This window comes from Sceloporus undulatus, chromosome 5 (genome assembly GCF_019175285.1).
Source record: "Sceloporus undulatus isolate JIND9_A2432 ecotype Alabama chromosome 5, SceUnd_v1.1, whole genome shotgun sequence".
NCBI lineage: Eukaryota > Metazoa > Chordata > Lepidosauria > Squamata > Phrynosomatidae > Sceloporus > Sceloporus undulatus.
Window position 1 is genome coordinate 159,348,687 of NC_056526.1, and position 17,136 is coordinate 159,365,822.

The 17,136-nt window shown below is 38.2% G+C and overlaps 1 protein-coding gene across 11 annotated transcripts in view; it reads right to left on the minus strand.

Moving 5' to 3' along the window:
* KIAA1109 (KIAA1109 ortholog) overlaps positions 1 to 17,136 on the minus strand; it is a 154,510-nt gene that overhangs the window by 38,735 nt on the left and 98,639 nt on the right. For 7 of the 11 annotated variants that reach the window (XM_042470608.1, XM_042470610.1, XM_042470615.1 and 4 more), the window contains 13 exons: positions 14,118 to 14,362; positions 13,667 to 13,772; positions 12,557 to 12,654; positions 11,382 to 11,567; positions 8,878 to 9,046; positions 8,411 to 8,622; positions 6,776 to 6,835; positions 5,965 to 6,163; positions 5,613 to 5,672; positions 3,775 to 4,001; positions 2,871 to 3,071; positions 2,535 to 2,665; positions 596 to 719 (listed from right to left, as the gene is read on the minus strand). In XM_042470608.1, the coding sequence (XP_042326542.1) occupies positions 596 to 719; positions 2,535 to 2,665; positions 2,871 to 3,071; positions 3,775 to 4,001; positions 5,613 to 5,672; positions 5,965 to 6,163; positions 6,776 to 6,835; positions 8,411 to 8,622; positions 8,878 to 9,046; positions 11,382 to 11,567; positions 12,557 to 12,654; positions 13,667 to 13,772; positions 14,118 to 14,362 (2,018 nt within the window). The remainder of the gene's footprint in view (positions 1 to 595; positions 720 to 2,534; positions 2,666 to 2,870; positions 3,072 to 3,774; positions 4,002 to 5,612; positions 5,673 to 5,964; positions 6,164 to 6,775; positions 6,836 to 8,410; positions 8,623 to 8,877; positions 9,047 to 11,381; positions 11,568 to 12,556; positions 12,655 to 13,666; positions 13,773 to 14,117; positions 14,363 to 17,136) is intronic. The other 4 variants (XM_042470617.1, XM_042470616.1, XM_042470611.1 and 1 more) reach the window with 3 other exon arrangements.

Here is a 17,136-nt window from a genome sequence, read left to right on the forward strand (position 1 = left end):
CCACCGCGGCGATGGCCGTGATGAGGGGCGGCCCTCGCCCTCCTTCCCGGCCTGGGAGCCGGCCGAGGCTTCCTCCCAGGCCGGGAAGGAGGAGGGGACAAGGTTTTAAAATGTAGGACCTTTTTTTTTTAATTTCCTGTCTAGGAAATTAAAAAAAAAAAAAAAGGTCCTACATTTTTAAACCTTGTCCTACATTTGTCCCGGTTTTCAGTTCGCCAACTATGGCAACCCTAGATACATAGTCCAGCAACTCTTCCTGATTACCATTGTTTGTCATGCATATACAGAGTTAAACCCATTTTAATAAAGAAAAGCATCAGAACCCATATGATCTTAGAAGCTAACCAGGGCCATCCTTGGTTAGTATTTGGATGGGAGACCACCAAAAAATATCAGGTGCTGTCATTCAAAATTACTTCTGAGTGGTTTTGAATGCCACTCAGGGGCAAAACCTCTGAGTATTCCTTGCCTAAGAAAATGCTATGAATTTCATGGGGTCACCATAAATAGACAGGAAACTTGAAGGCACATACACACACACACGAAAATAATAATGTTACCATATTTGAAAATGGGTTTTAAAAAAATTGCTCACCCTCATACTTGATCGGCGAAGTTTTTTACGAACATCTCGGCGAATGTCATTGACAGCTACTGACTCAAGTTGCTGATATCGTTGAATTTCTTGGTTTATTGTTCCTTCACTTGCACCCAGTTTCCTGAGGATTAAGTAATAAAAGCTCTGAATAGAGTTTAGCATAGTGATCAGAATGACAGAAGTAGGCTGGGGAGACAAGGATTCAGAATCATAAGTTAGCTATTTCCTTTTTGTCATATGTGATAAAAAGGAAATAAACATATATACCATTTTGAGCTCTTTCATGGTAAAGTGAGATAAATATGAAATAAATTTAAAAAATAGAAACTGATTGTGAACTTGTTAATAAAGTATTTGGTTTTACAAAAGTTAAAACAGTCAGTGAAGCTTCAAGCAAAGTTATGCTACTATCAGAGTTGGACACATTGTTCCCATCCAATCTGAGAGAAGCCACAGCTGTAAGAACTCACTAAACACACACATTGCTATAGTGCATCACTACAGCCCCATGAGAGAGGGGTCTTCCTAGTTTGTACCAACTACCAAAGCAGGAGAAAGGGGCAGCTCTATGCTCAATCTTTGAAACTATTCCTGCAGTTTCAAACTGTACTACATGCAATCCTATGTGCTTGGTAAAGGAAGTCTACCACCTAGTGATGGAGGACAGCAATGTAGGCTTCAAAGATATATACAGATTTAAGCTGATATACCACATTTGAGTATTCCTATGGAATTCATGAGGGCTGTCATAAGTCAACATGTGACTTAAAGGCACAGGCACACCCCCACACACCATAATTGGTGCATGTTAACAACAAAATACCCACCAGATGCACACCCATGGGCAGGAGACAACTACACGCATGCAAAAGCAATTCAGAGGCATTCAGAAGAAGGAGAGCAGCTGAGGAGAAAGGTTTTAACCTGAATGGGGGTGGGGACATTCACACACACTCATGAAAGCATTAAAGCGGCAATCCAGAAAAAGGATGGCAGCCAATGAGAAAGGTCTCAACCCCCACAAGATGGTGTGGGGGGGAAGATCCCCCACCCATTATTCCTTGGCTGCCCAATGGAAAAAGCACCCACACACAACAGATCAAAGGAAGAGGTACACAAAGGGGGCAAATCAAAACAGAGAGTTTAAGGCAACAGAAGCCGAGAGGACTTAGCCAAATGGAGAAGTCTCTTTGTCGAGATCTGGTGAAAGAAGAAACATGAGGGGGCAACAGGCCTTTAAATAGCCTTCAACCTTACCTCTGCATATGACCTCACTTAGCCCACTAGGCCAAGCACAAACCCCTCTGGTCTCCACTGATGGAGGCCAATAAAGATCACCCTCCCCTGCAGCGCCATTTGCCCCATGGCTTGGGGACTAAGCCTAACACCTAATGATGGAGGACAGCAATGTAGGCTTCAAATATATGGGCACATTAAAGCTGATATACTACCTATCAGTATTCCTTGCCTAAGAAAATCCTATGGAATTCATGGGGGCTGCCGTATGTCAACAGATGACTTGAAGGCACATGCATGAACACACACACACCATAACTGGTGTGTGTTGACAACCAAATACTCACCAGCTGCACACCCATAGGGTTTCCTTAATTATGCATGCAAAAACTTTTATGAAGTGGGAAAAAATGACTATTTAAATAAATAAAGATGATTGTTAAAAATGATAAATACCAGAATGTGTGGGTAGGTGGGATGATAAGACTATTTTTTAATTTAGTTTGCAAATACAGCCTTATGGTTTTCTTTAAATAAACCAGAAAAGCAAAGTATTTTTCTTTAAAAGCATAACTTTTATCCTATAATCCAGATAAAAAATATCAGTTGTAGTAAAAAAAAAAAAGCATGGCATCCAAATGAATTGTGACTGACAGGTTATTTAGAAAGAAAATAGAAACATTCATACACGCACACTTACTTCAGATCATCAATTACTTTGGCTTGTTCATTCAACTCCCTTATATCCACTAAGCGTTTTACATACTTCCTTCCTCTCTGCTCTAGAATTTGGCTACTAGAAGGCCCCTGCCTTCGATAGTCAGCATTCTCCTATATAAAAACAAGAAGAATATTTCATTTCATGGCTTATTATCCCTGGCAATGCTTAAAAATGGAGAAAAGGTAGAAAGAACATGTTTTGGATCACCAATCAAAAAGCATGCAAAATCAGTTTTAAAAGAAGCCAGGTAATTGTTGATTAGTGACCCACTAATTTCACCATTAATTTTAAAGAGATGCTGTATATGCTACATACATGTCCCCAAGAGCAAGACCTGCCCGCTTTTAAATGTGAACTGTTAGAATTAGCAGTATCACTTGATGCTGATCCCGTCAGATATTCTACAGGAACAGAATAACGATGGCTTTTGGGACTCAAGCCAAGTAGGTGATTGACAATCCGTTGCCCAAAAGTGAGCTTGTGTACATCGCCACATAGTGGACCACCATCTGATTTCTAAATGATAATAAATAGCAATATTAATAATTCATAAAATGTTGATTCCATTTTCCTTGATTTCAGACCTTCTTCAAAGGCTTCTGTAGATTTTCTGCCTATACTTTCTCTTCAAACTTGGGACTAGGCTCATAAATGGCCCAAAACTGTAAGGTAGCCTATTTTTCATAATGGTAACATATCACTGAGATCCAATTTTTTTTTTTTTTTTTTTTTTGCAATCTTTGTAGCTCCTCATTATTATTATTCTTGAACATTAACAACAGTTCATGTTTCTCACGTGACCTGATTGAATATCTTGAATTTGCAACAGTCAGGGACAGAAGACTGATATTGAACTAGCATTAAGTTTATTTTTTACAATATCCAGAAGTACCGTAACTACAATATCTTTGGTTAAGGGGATTTAAGACCTGCTGTTCCTTGAATGGTATTTCAGCTTTTTGAGACCAAGACAAATTTCAAAAGCATTTCATGGATTCATACAAGCTCCTTTCCCAAATCTAAACAACTCTTTTTATGTCAATCCACAGATACAGCTCTCTCACTAAAATACCCACTGTGAAAAGCCTGCATCCCAAGTTTATCTAATATGCTTCTATCAAAATTGCCAGTTTACCTAGAACTACATTAGGAGATTAAATTAGTTCACTGTGCTAGCCAAAGGCCATGACAAATCATTAGATTATTTGAATCTACTTACCACACTAACAGTGGGAGACATAGTATCAACTTCATCTTCATCAGATAAGTCAGCTATGTTAACAGAGTTAAGATCAGCAATATCATCTAAATCCTCTTCTCCCGTCAGTGTTGTCAGGGTATTTCCTAGAGCATTTAATCTTTTACCAATGTTGGGATCCATGTGAACATCAATGCCACACATTTTCCACAGCACATTAAGGGTCCATGTTCCAGCACTATTACTTTCTGTTTCAATAAAATAATGGGGAAGAGCACAACTATTTTACTTTATGGTAATACGAGATTCAGGCATGCAAAAAAATTAAGTCAGACATTTCATAGGTAGGTTAAAACATCTCTTCTCAGCTACATTGTACATTATGAGAAACATTACAACAGTTTCTCAAAGTATGGTGCTTTGTTCATAGATGAAAAAGAAATCTGAAGAAATCCTTCAAACAGATAATTGTATTTACTACTTAAAAAGAAGGGAGGAAGGGGGAAAGAACAGCAAATGTGGCAGCACCTTTAAGACTAAATTATTTTTATTTTCACATGAGCTTTCATGGATATAAATCTACTTCTTTGGATGCAATACTAAGTGGATAGTAGCATTTACTACTATTATTTTTCTATAGTTATCCAACATCCATATTAATAGACTGAGTAGAATGAACAAACAGTGAAATATGAAGGCTGGAAGGGAATAGTGTCAATAAAGTCTCCTAAAACAGCATCTTGAGCAAATGTGGATTTTCACCAACTATTCTGATACAAATGGGCTTTGAAAGGGCAAAACTAGCCTTTAGACAACATATCTGGGATATAGAACTATAGAACCAGAGGAGTAAAATCAGGAATATCCCAGTTTTAGGAAGTTTGGAAATGACGTTTGCTCGAACAATCTACTTGTCCAGGCTAACAGTACCCAAATTTAGGGCAGCCTTTACTGCAGCCCGCTTTAATGTTCTTCCTACAGTAGTTTTGGAAGGAAAATATAGGAAGCTCTCTTATGAGAACCGGACATGCTCATGTTCTGACACCTCAGTGGAATCACACCAGCATATTGTACTGTACTGCCCTTTCTACAAAGTTGACGTTCCTCTTTAATTCACCCAATTTTACAAAAATTTCCAGGCCAAACAGCTAATCACTACCTGACATTACTGCTTTAGGTTGCAGATCCACAAATTACTACATGCAAACAAATCATTAAGGATCAGACTTGTGGTTAAATGATGGAACAAGATGTTAAAGGATTGCCTCTTTTATGTTTCCTCTATGTTGATGTGTAACAAATGTGTCCTGTTTACATGTGTATTTGGGTTTTAATTTGTTTTTTATTAGTATTTGTAACAGTGCTTTTATTCATAATGTTTATATAACTTTTATGTTTACTTTATGTTGGAGTATAATGATTCCTGTATACATGTGCATTTGGGTTTTAATTTGTTTTTATTAGTTCTTTTAAGAGTGCTTTTATTGATAGAGTTTTTAAAACTTTGAGAGGTTTTGGTCAAAGACCGTAAATAAATTACTATTACTATTACTACTAAGTATCATAACCATGTGTTTACTGAGTTCCAGGGCACTAAGAAGAAGATAATTCATTTTTTCAGATGCCTTCTAACACTAACAAAAAATGTACTAATATTGTCTGCAATTTCTGAATTCATCTGTTAAGATTAAAAAAAAGTTGTTAGGCTAAGGTTTGTTAAATTAAAGACTGGGATGGTTTAATAAAGGCACAATGATAAAGGAGAATTTACACTTATACACTAACGTTGTTTTGAAAGAGGATACTGCAAAGAAAAATACTGTGGGGAAAACTGTGTGCATATATGAAATAAATCTTACCTGCAGCTGCCTGTCCTGTTGTCCTTGAGCACACTTCATAAGTGCCATCTGGTACCACACCTAAAAGAGTGGGGAGGGGGGCAAACAGTGGACTAAGCATCACATCAAAGTATTTTGAGGGGTGCTGCATAGATATTTAATAAATTAGAGATTAGAAAAATATAAATATTACTTTTTCATGAATTTATATTTATGGACAAATTCTCATACAAATTCTGAATTCCTAGTTATGTATTTTCTGCTTAAGTCCATATAACTGAAACACTTTAGATAAAAAAAGTTTACTACAGTATTTCACAAATCAAGAAGCTCAAGTATAGTTAGTGGCCAATATGGTAAGATAATTGCTTACAAGCATTCATAACTAGATCTCCTCGTACTTCTGGTTTCCAGTCATCCCAACTTGTTTCAAAGCCATCAGCAAAACGGATACAGAAGTTTTTAAAATGACCTTTGCTGACCAGAGACTCAGAAGAGCAGGCAGTAATTAAAGTACTTTCAATAGTCAAGACTAATGCAGAGCCAGTGTCTAGATCAGCTGTATGATTAGTCTGTAAAAAAGCAAGACAACTATTACAGCAAAGTCTACCTGTTCTAGCGAGGCTTTTGTTTTGTTTTTAATCTTTTTTATAGCTTGCCTTTATAAACTATGTGCACGCTCTCTCTCTCTCTCTCTCTCTCACACACACACACACACACACACACACGTTAATCTAAAATAAATGGTTTTCAATGAACAACTAGCTATCTGGGACCTCTTAAGATCAATCCCTAGAATACATTTACCATTTCCTTTATGGATGTGCATAAACTTGCAATTAGATATGGTATTTTGATTTCTGATACTCTATGTGAGAAATATTTGTTAATGCTATTTCTTAATGTTAGTTATTTGCCTTAAAGTACACAAACACAATCCACATTTTATAAAGTTTCTTTTCCCAAGGATCAGTCTCATTAAATAGCCTTTTAAACAAGCTAGCCATTTTCTTTCTACAAGCTGAAGCACAATAACACAATCTACAAGCTGAAAAAGGAGTTTAGGTTTCATTTCTAATATGGGAGGATAGGGAATTATCTAATTCACTTTCCATTACATTTTGTTAAACACGGGGAGATATAGTTTATTAAATGTTGTGATTGATAGAGTGCTTATTACTTACACAGTAATTCTGTTTTTCTTTCTGTCCCCCAAAATTAATCTTGTGCCCCTGCCTCTGAATCTGTACCAATATTAAAAGCATTGCATTCATATGTTTTGGTTATTGCTTTTAAAAGATCCCAAAATATAACAATATATGTATAGTATCAAAACAATGAGTCACCCAAATTTGAGATCCAGTTGTATTATGCAATTCTATTTACAGCACATACCATATTGTTCTATCCACAACAATAAAACTGGATAAGGAACTATTACTACAGTATTTCTCACAAACTACTATCTTCATTTAGATTTATACAACCCAGGTCTATTTAATTGCTACATATTAGGGAACAATGAGTACAGTGGGCTCTTAGTATCCACTGGGGTTTGGTTCCAAGACCACATGGATACCAGAATCTGTGCATGCTCAAGTCCCATTACATACTATGGCAATACAAAATGGTGTCCCTTATATAATATGGCAAAATCAAGTTGGCTTTTAAGTGTGTGTGTGTGTGTGTGTGTTTATTTCAAATCTTGGATGGATGTATCCATGGACAAAGAATCCATGGATATAGAATGCCAACTATATATGTTAACATTAGCCCTCTAAAGGATGATATGTTACACTTACCTAAATCTAATTGCCAATTCTAACTAGAACATACCTACTGAATCACTGAGAACTACCCCTATGTACATTCCATTTCTACTACTTTAGTTTTGAGAATGGTCCTCATCCATTTTTGGTAGCCATTTATGTACTAAGCTCTAATTTGCAATTACTGTACTAGCAAATTACTACTACAGTTGTAAGAGAAGTGTTCATTGTACAATTGAGAAGTTGCAGGAAAATCACTTCTTTACTAACTATGCTGTCTACTCTGTCCTGGAGGGAAAGCACAGTAACCCCTCCACATTTGCGAGGGTTAGCTAAGGGCAGAGAACCCCTGTGAAAGTGGGAAACCTGCAAATATTTTACCCCCCCCCCCCAACCTGAAAGCTAAGGAGTCCTCTCCCAGCAAGAGCTCCACCTGTAACTCTCTTTTCAACTGCAACATAGAGCCTCCTCCACATGTCCAAAGTGGACTTTCACTTTCAATCTAATATTAGCAGTCACCGCTGCAGAGGAACCATCTTCTTTCCTCCCCCTCCTTCTTCCACTCCCTCCCAGCCAGTCAAAAGCAATACCATACATTCTCCTGCTTTGTCATCCTTCCCTTTGAATCCAATGTCTGCAGCCACCACCAGGGAGGATCCAGCTTCTCTCCCCTCCCCTACGCCAGGCCAAAGAAAAGCAACACCATACATTCCCTTTGTGGTGGTGGCTGCAAACGTCGGATTCAAAGTGGAAGGACTTTGGAAATGAGGAGGATGGAAAGTAAGTAAAAATAATTACAGTTTGCAAAGCTGGTACAAATATGTACAAAATGGAGGAATTACATGTTTTCTTTTTTTTTTTTAAGTATGCTTTATTCCCCAAACGCAAAGATACTGCAACATTACTTCAAAGTTTATCCAGATTTTTTTTTTACTATCTTGCTCTGGAAATTTATTTTTATTTGATTTTATTTTTACCCATTCTTTCTCCCAAAACGAGCACATCTATTGCTACTTCAATAAGATCTGTCATTCTTACTTTCTCTAGTACCTGTGGTGTATTTGTGATGGGCAAGCAAATCCCCAAATCATTAACTGTTAGCTGGAGAAAGAGTGTTCCAAACGCCTGAGCAGATGTTTGCTGGATGCCAGGTAGCATATCAACTATTTCCTTTGTAGCCATATGAATATCTTTATTCAAGGCCATTCTCTGTTCATTCCAGTTGTCATATGCAGCCTTGTAATTCAGCCAGAAAAGCACAGCTTTGTAGAAGGAAACATATATTTTAAGTCATTTTGTCAGTAATTTTTTTATGCCTGATCACAGATATTGAAATATTACCAATATATGTTTTTCTCAAGTTTGTTCTACTTCCTGAACACAAAACTATGTTAACATGACAAGGAATCAAAGCGGCAAAATTCCTGCAAGTAGCTATTAAAATTAAATTAATGAAATGCCCTGCTTATATTGTTAGTGGGTGTAAAAATAAAGCAAACAAACAAGATCATTAGTACCTCTATCAAAGGCCACAGGTTGAGCAAAAACAATTGGTCTGTTCAAAGTGATGAGAACAGCTTCTCGATCTGATGAACCACTGATTTCCTCTCTAAGAGCATTCCTTAATCCAATTCTGGTCTTAAAGTAAGCAACTTGGTGGAAGTCTGATCCAGCTTCTTCGTAAACCTTAAAATATTCCAAACATTTAAAATGATAGAATACTGCATAGCAAGAGATCAAACTTGACATTATATAAACAGAAATATGTATGCATGTACATGTAAATGCGTGAGTGTATGTATTTAGTTTGGATGGAGAGTTCTGTGAGCACCAGACTCTCTCAGCACATGCTTCAAACCTGCGTCCACATTAAAATCTCCACTGAAGAGCCAGAAACCCTTTGAAAGAACATGGACAAAAGCACTGGGATGGAAAAAAGGGGGAGGATAATACAAAATAATTTCTGAATCCTTTTGATCACCAAAGGGCTCATTTCAACTCAATCTAAATATTTATAATGCTGTTGTGACAGTGACAACGTGGCATTGCCAAAATCTCTCAAAACCTTTCACTCCTTTTTACTGTGTCCTGCCATTGCCACCAGTTATGTGAAGTTAAGTGTCTCCTGCACTATAACACTCTTTAGATGCCATCAGTCTGGGTTTCCAATTTCCCCCCAGCTTGGTATGAACTATTCTTTGACAGCTACCCACTATCTAATGTGCCCCTAAAAGACTTTTCTCAATGTTGGTGTTACGTGTGAATGTGACATAATTAGAAGATGGAGAATAAAAAGGAGGATATGGCACATGGAAGCGAGAAAAGCTGAAACTGCTGAATTGAAAAGGAATGTGCATAAGCAACATAAAAGATAATGACAACATAATGCAAGGACATGAAACTGAAATGTACCAAAACAAGAATGGAATGTGTACAACACAGCCTAATGTAAGGACTATCAGAACAAGAACGGAATGGGAACAACACATCAATCATCAAGAAAAATGATGCACATATTAAAAAGCATAAAGGAATCTTCAAAATCATGGTCCTAGTGTTCCACAATCAGCTGTAACTGACACCCATCACTCTTTCAGAGAACTGATCTGCGAAGAGTCATGTGCGTGAGTATTGTATGAATGTCTATATGACTGAGGCCTCTCGATACGTAATTTGTTAAAATAAATGTTACTAATGTTAGAATAAATGTAATTTTTAGAATAAATGTTAGAATAAATGTTACATACAAAGGGTTTAAACCCAGATCTGATCTCTTATGTGTCTTACTGAAAGTCCTATAGACTAATTCTATATTTACTCACTTCCCTGGATTTAAAGAATAACACCTAGATTGGTGACATTGGTAGCATTTTTTTATTTTTATTAAATTTTATTTTATTGGTAGTATTTTTAATGTGTTTCTGAAATTACTTCAGACAGCTGCTTGTTGAAACGAAGTAAGAAATTTATTTGCAAGTCAGGCTGAATGCAGTACTCCTTTCAATGGATGGTGTTCACAATGGATACGGTGTATAAATACTTTATTAGTTACACAGTTCAACAGTTTCTTTATAGCTTTATATATAGTGTAACCTCGCTTTACGTGGGGGATCCGTTCTGGACAGATAGGATAAAACCGTTCCGGACCCCCCCCCCCCCACATAAGGCAAATTCCACCTATGCTCGCAAACCCATTATAGTGAATGGGGCTCGTGTACGCGGCAGTGTGGCGCGCATGTGCGGCAGCTGTGCACACATTGAAAGTATTACAGCATGTCTTTCGCGTAAACCGGAAGCCGTATATAGCACACTCGCATATGGAGCAGGCACACTGTATTCCTTTGCAGACTAAGGGCCTGAACAGACAGCCCAAAATAAAGCTGCTTCGGATCACTTTGAAGGTATGCTATTTAAATGAGACACACATCTTAAGAGGCCAGAAGCTGCACCAAAGCTGCACTTCAGTCCTTAGGACTGGAGCATGGCTTTGTGTGGCTTCTGGCCTTTTAGGACGCATGTGTCATTTAAACAGCACATTTCCAAAGTGGCCCGAAGCAGCTTTATTTTGGCCTATCTGTTTGGGCCCTAAGTTCTCGCAGAATATTTATTAAACTTTTGTATCTTATAAACCTTCTGGTTACCTATGACTCCACTAGTCACCAAACACTATGTCTCCTGCAGGACACTACAAATTTAATTAAGGACACGTTTCGTCCCTTTCTTGGATACCTAAAACCCTTTCTAACTGCCCCTAACAGCAGCCTAAACTAGCCTCAATGGCTCTTCACCTCTTAGGGCACATTAAACATTAACCCCCTCCAAACCTGCTCCTCCCTCTTATTTACTAATTCCTGGGAGTAGCCCCCACCTGTTCCTGGCTTTGCTCCCATTGGCTAGTGCCAAGGTTCTAATTTGCCTGTGTTTTCTCTACAGCTGTGTTTTAACGTTTTCTTTTTTATTCCATTTGAGAGCCATTAAAGTATCACTACCAGGCTTTAAAAAAAGAAGTTTAAGATCTTACCTGATGTTTCACTATTTGTCCTAATGCCAGATTTAAGTCAACTTGGCATTTACCAAAGAGTTTCAGGTAGCTGGTGCTACCAGGCATTGCTTTGGTTTGTATTCTGTTTGACAACTCCAGTTCTATTAATCCTGTTTCAAATCTTACAGCTCTCATTGATGGTGTTGTGGCTGTAACCTGGATACCCTAACATAGACAGAGAAAGATGTTGAAGACATTTAAAGATGTGCCTCAGCAATCTGTAAAAAAAAAATCTTCTGCCTTTTACAGCATACTACTGGGAAAGTAATCATTCTTTCACTTTTTCATTCAGTTTTGAAAATATTTTTACAGAGACACATCACAATAACAGACTGTTACTTGATAAACTAAACCGAGGAGAGATCTTCATACATTTTTGCAGTGTCTCATTTTGCTAAATTGGAACACTCCACTAGAAGGACATACATTAACATCTGAAGACACATACACACACACAATTAATAAAAAACATGTGCTAAATTATCAGGCTAGAAAAGTTCCAAAGCATCCCACTGAGAAGCAAGCAGGAAAGATGTGGAGAAAGGACAAAAAAATGCCCTGAATCCACTAAGAACTACATAATGCCATTTCTTGGCATCATTCAATTGTTGAATCACATCTACCTTAAAATAAGGAACTTAGACGGGGTACAGACCGCCAGAAAGAGGCAGCCGGCGGCCACCTTTCTTTTCCACATAACCATGCGCAGCAACCAAATTGTGCGACGCGGCTATGCGGAAACAAAAGGACCGCTAAGAAGCAGCTCCTTTTAGTGCTGCTGCAAACTGCCTGCTGAGGCGGGAGCACGTCACTGCCACGCGCACCTGTCTGGAAGGCACAAGGCAGTGATGTCACAGCTGTGCGTGCCATGTATATGGTGCCTCACAGCTGTGCGTGCCATGTATATGGTGCCGCACAGCTGTGACGTCCTGGCGACAACCTAGGGTTGTGGGGCGTCTGGAAACGGCGCCCCAAGGCAACCCTAGCATGTCGCCAGGGCGTGCTAAAGGGCCCGTATGTACAGGGCCTAAGTCAGATGCTGAAAGGTGGCTTAAAATAGATTCCTTACATAATGATTGGTAACTGACTTAACAATTAAAAATTATTATACCTTTGGATATACTTCAAATAAGGCAATAAATTGAAAAAAGTACCTTAAACTGCAGACTCAAAGAATAAAGGAGGATCTTTGGTTTTTCTCCGTAAGTTGTTCCATCATGTTCATTCCAAAGAGGAATAGGTTGCTCTCCTCCTACAAGTATTTTTTAAAAACCAGTTTCAGAATTTTACAGAACTCTTATTTTCCCTTCTTTCACTGTTAAATTGTATAGTATGTTCAATATAACACAACTCTCTTTAACAATCAAACGGCACATAATACAGGTAATCTGGAGACAGATACCAAGTTGTTTTCAAAAACCTAAAGCAACTATGCTGGGGCAAAAAAATGAGTTAGAGCTGAGTTACCAGTAACAGCTGCATAAACAACTTCTGAACAGACAGATATAGGAGGTTACTGTTTATTTCAGTTCACTGACCATTACCCAATATTAAGATCTGCAAATACAATTTCTATGCACATGTATATATTCACTAACCCTTAGTGTTACCTTATTTTGCCTGGACAATGTTATGAATGCATACTACCTACATTTTAGTATAAAACAAATGAGAAGTTGTACTTACCAAGCAAGTTCATTCTGGGATGGCAGGAGGAACAATCCACTATGTTTAAGTTGATCCCACATGCCATATAGACATTCATACACATAGTTGATCCCACATGCCACATAGTTCTTTTTCCATTACGCCCATTCAGAGTCCCTCCTTCTCCATCAGTTTTCATTTTCCTGCGCAGCTAACCAGATTTAGAAAGCTCCTGCCTGGTCATGTTGGCACATGGAATAAGCCCCAACATGGTGGACTGCTCCACCTGCCATGCCAAGAATTACAGTGCACCCACATCATATGAAGGTGCATTATACAATGCTTTCAGCATACGCTGAAAGCAGTGCCGGAAGAAGCGGAGCCGTGCAACAGAAGGAGTAATGGTGCACGCGTCCGTGGCATGCACGCGCTGCCACAAGCATGAGCCCTATTACTTCTAATGAGGCTCAAGCATATGCAGAATTTCTTTTACACGGGAGGTTCAGAACAGATTCCCGCATAAAAGAAGGGACCACTGTACTTGTGGCGTAACATAGCATACAGATAAATAAGCAACAAAAGCATTAACCTTTAAAAATAAATGATATCAGGCTTACCTGAGACTTTTTGAATTACTTCATTGACCTCTTTCATAAACACTTTCTGTACAAAAACTAAATGGTTCAAAAGATCTGTTGTAAGATTATGTTCAAAGGATCCAACCTGGGAGGGAAAAACTAGATTAGTTATTTTTATATAAATGTTTTTAATTTTTTTTAAGAATGAAGGTATTTCTGATTAAGAGCATCATAAAATACATTACAGCAAAATTAAAAAAAATTCACTCAGCAAAATTTTCCCAATACAAAATGCTCCTATCAACAACAAGCTTCTATCTTTAAACCTGGGTTTAAAAAGCCAAATGGTCACAGAAAAACTATGCTTCAACCATCTTAAAGTCACAACCAGAAAAAAGTAATACTTCTCTGTATAAATATATTGCAAATATATACAAGAAAAATTTACCATGAAAATTTTGAGACCATAGAGGCCTATTTAAATACAAACCTCAGCCACACAGCGCAAATAGTTTCCCTGAAGATAGTAGCCTTGCTTAGTAGGCAGTTCATCTATACTCCATATGTGATCTGAATAGGTATCATGTTCTTCCATTATATACTTCCCTGACATTGTTACAGGAGGAAGATTAAGACTGGCTGAAGGAGGGATGGTAGACATATCAGTAGCTGAAACTTTAGAAGTGAACCGCAACCTGTGATTTGGCAGCTCAAATGTAAACCTTGTCTGTGCACCTATGAAAGGAAAAGGTATATGCTCAATTCAATATTCTATATTAACACTGCAATTCACAGACTTCCTGCTTCACTTGTTAATGGAATGGTAAAATTTTGGACTGTACCATTTCCAAATGCAAGTGGAAAGCCATACATTTATTTACTTTATTTATTAATTTATCCCTCTATCTATCTATCTATCTATCTATCTATCTATCTATCTATCTATTTTTTATATATCTGAATAATTCTCTCACATAAAAACCAATTCCATGCATGGAGTGAACTCTTGTATCAGTAAGAAAGCTGAAATAATCCTCTCCACATATGCTAATTTACCACATGGGTCGTGCTTTTATTTTATATGACGTAGCTTTTACATTAAAAAATCTGAAGTTTGATAAGGTCAGGAAAGATAGAGCAATAAGAAATAATAAGAAAGAATGAGATATAAGAAAGAAGACGAGGAAAGAAGGAAAAGAAAGTTAATGAATGTTGAGGAAGTTAAGGGAAGCTAAGGAGGGAAGAATTACAGATGAAAAGAGGGGGAAAGGAGGGTTCGAAGTAGAGGGTTTTAGAAAGAAAAGAACAGTTGAAGGCCATCAATGTCAAATATGTTAATGACAAGTTAGGATTGTAAAATAATACACACAGTGCTATGTATATTTGAAAATAAATATATTTGTGCTTGTGTAAAGTTACGATGGTATGATTAGGATAATATGTGATGTATGATGTTTTTTAAAAAAAGATTTTAAATAAAATAATATTAAATAAACTTTATTCTTACACCCCGCCTTTCTGCTGCAGCAATCAAGGAGGCTTACATGAATATAATATACTGGAATAATACACAATCTCAATAAATAAATTGCCCCCCACACTTTTAAAACAGGACTAAATACAATACAGTTTAAAATTCAACCTGTTAAAATGACAGCAATCTTCTAGTAGAGGCAGTGGTTACATAAAGTAGGGAGAATACAAAAATTAGATTGAACTATTCTGGGAAGGCCTGCCGGAAGAGATCTGTCTCGACAGCTTTTACGAAGCTATCTAGGCTGGTTATTCAATGGATCTTCTCTGGCAAGGTGTTCCATAGTCTGGGAGTGGCAGAGGAGAACATCTTCTGGGAGGTTGCCATTAGTCTTGTTTTTATGGGTTGCAATAAATTCCTCCCAGAGGAACTGAGGGTGCAGGGTGGATTGTACGGAAATAGACGATCCCTTATATAGGTTGGACCCAAGCCATGTAGGGCTTTAAAAGTAATCACCAACACCTTGTACTGCGCCCAGAAACCAATAGGCAGCCAGTTAAGAGATTTCAGAATAGGTGTAATATGATCACTTCTAGTTTTACCAGTGATAAGCCTGGCTGCCATGTTTTGTACTATCTGTAGTTTCCGGACTAGGCACTAGGGTAGCCCTATATAGAGTGCATTGCAGAAATCGAGTCATGAGGTTACCAGTGCATGCACTACAGTTTTTACATCTCTTACTTCCAGAAAGAGTGCAGCTGGTATCTCAGCCAGAGATGATAACAGGCGCTCCTGACTGTCACATTCACCTGATTTATCATGTGAAGCGACGGGTCTAGGAGCACCCCCAGATTGCAAACACAGTCCTTAAAGGAGAGCATGACCCCGTCCAGGACTGGAGGTTGCAACCCAATACCTGGTTTGGGGGTCCCTACTGTAAGTACCTCCATTTTGTCGGGATTCAGCTTGAGTCGGTTTTTCCTCATCCAGTCCATTACTGCTTCAAGACATTGACTGAGAGGAGAAATGCCCTCTGTTGTCATGTCTCCTGACTGAGACATGGAGAAATATATTTGGGTGTCATCAGCGTACTGATAACACCCTGCCCCATGTTTACAGATGATTTCCCCCAGTGGGGGAATATTGAATAGCATCGGGGACAGGATGGCGCCCTGAGAGATGCCACAATTAATTTTAAAATGTTTAATAAAAATGTAAAAAATGAATCAGCCCATATTCATACCACCTTATTCTAGCCCCTCAGCCTATGTTTTTTATATATACAATGTGCCTGCGTCATACGGGAAATGTGCTGAGAAAAGGGGTGGCGCGCCTAAGGGGTAATGGCATGTGCGTGCGTGCCCTACTGCGCACAAGAGCTCCATTAATTTAAGTGGGGCTCGAGCATACGTGGAATTCTCCTTACATGAGGGGTCCGGGACAGATCCCCTGCGTAAGGGAAGGGTGGACTGTATTACTTTCTAATCTTCCAGGTTTCCAACAGATTTACTAGATAACACAGGTGACTGACAAAGCAAAAGCTCCAGTTGGTATGAAAAGGAGTATTTTGAAAACTGAGTATGCAATGGGAAAATGAAGTATAATAATAAGTGGCCTACACTAACAGAGCAGATATAGGTATATCAGATAAGTATATGTGTTTCCGGGGATTACTTGAAACAATAAGTTCCTGTAAGCTTTGCATAAATACTGTAGATAAAATCTCTTTGAATTTTCTGGAGCCCATTTGAAGACTTTTTCCAAAATGCATTTGAGGAAGACTTTTTATTTCATTGTTGTTGTTGTAGTGTACCTTCAAGATGTTTCCAAGTTATGGTGACCCTAAGGCAAACCTATCAAGGCGTTTTCTTGGCAGGTTTTATTGTAAGGAAATTTGACACTGCCCTCCCCTAAGAGACTGTGATTTGCCCAAGGTCACCCAGTGGGTTTCATGGCCAAGTGGGGAATCAAAGCCTGGTTGCTAGACTTATAGTCAAATGCTCAAACCAATATGCCATGCTGGCTCCTTGGAGGT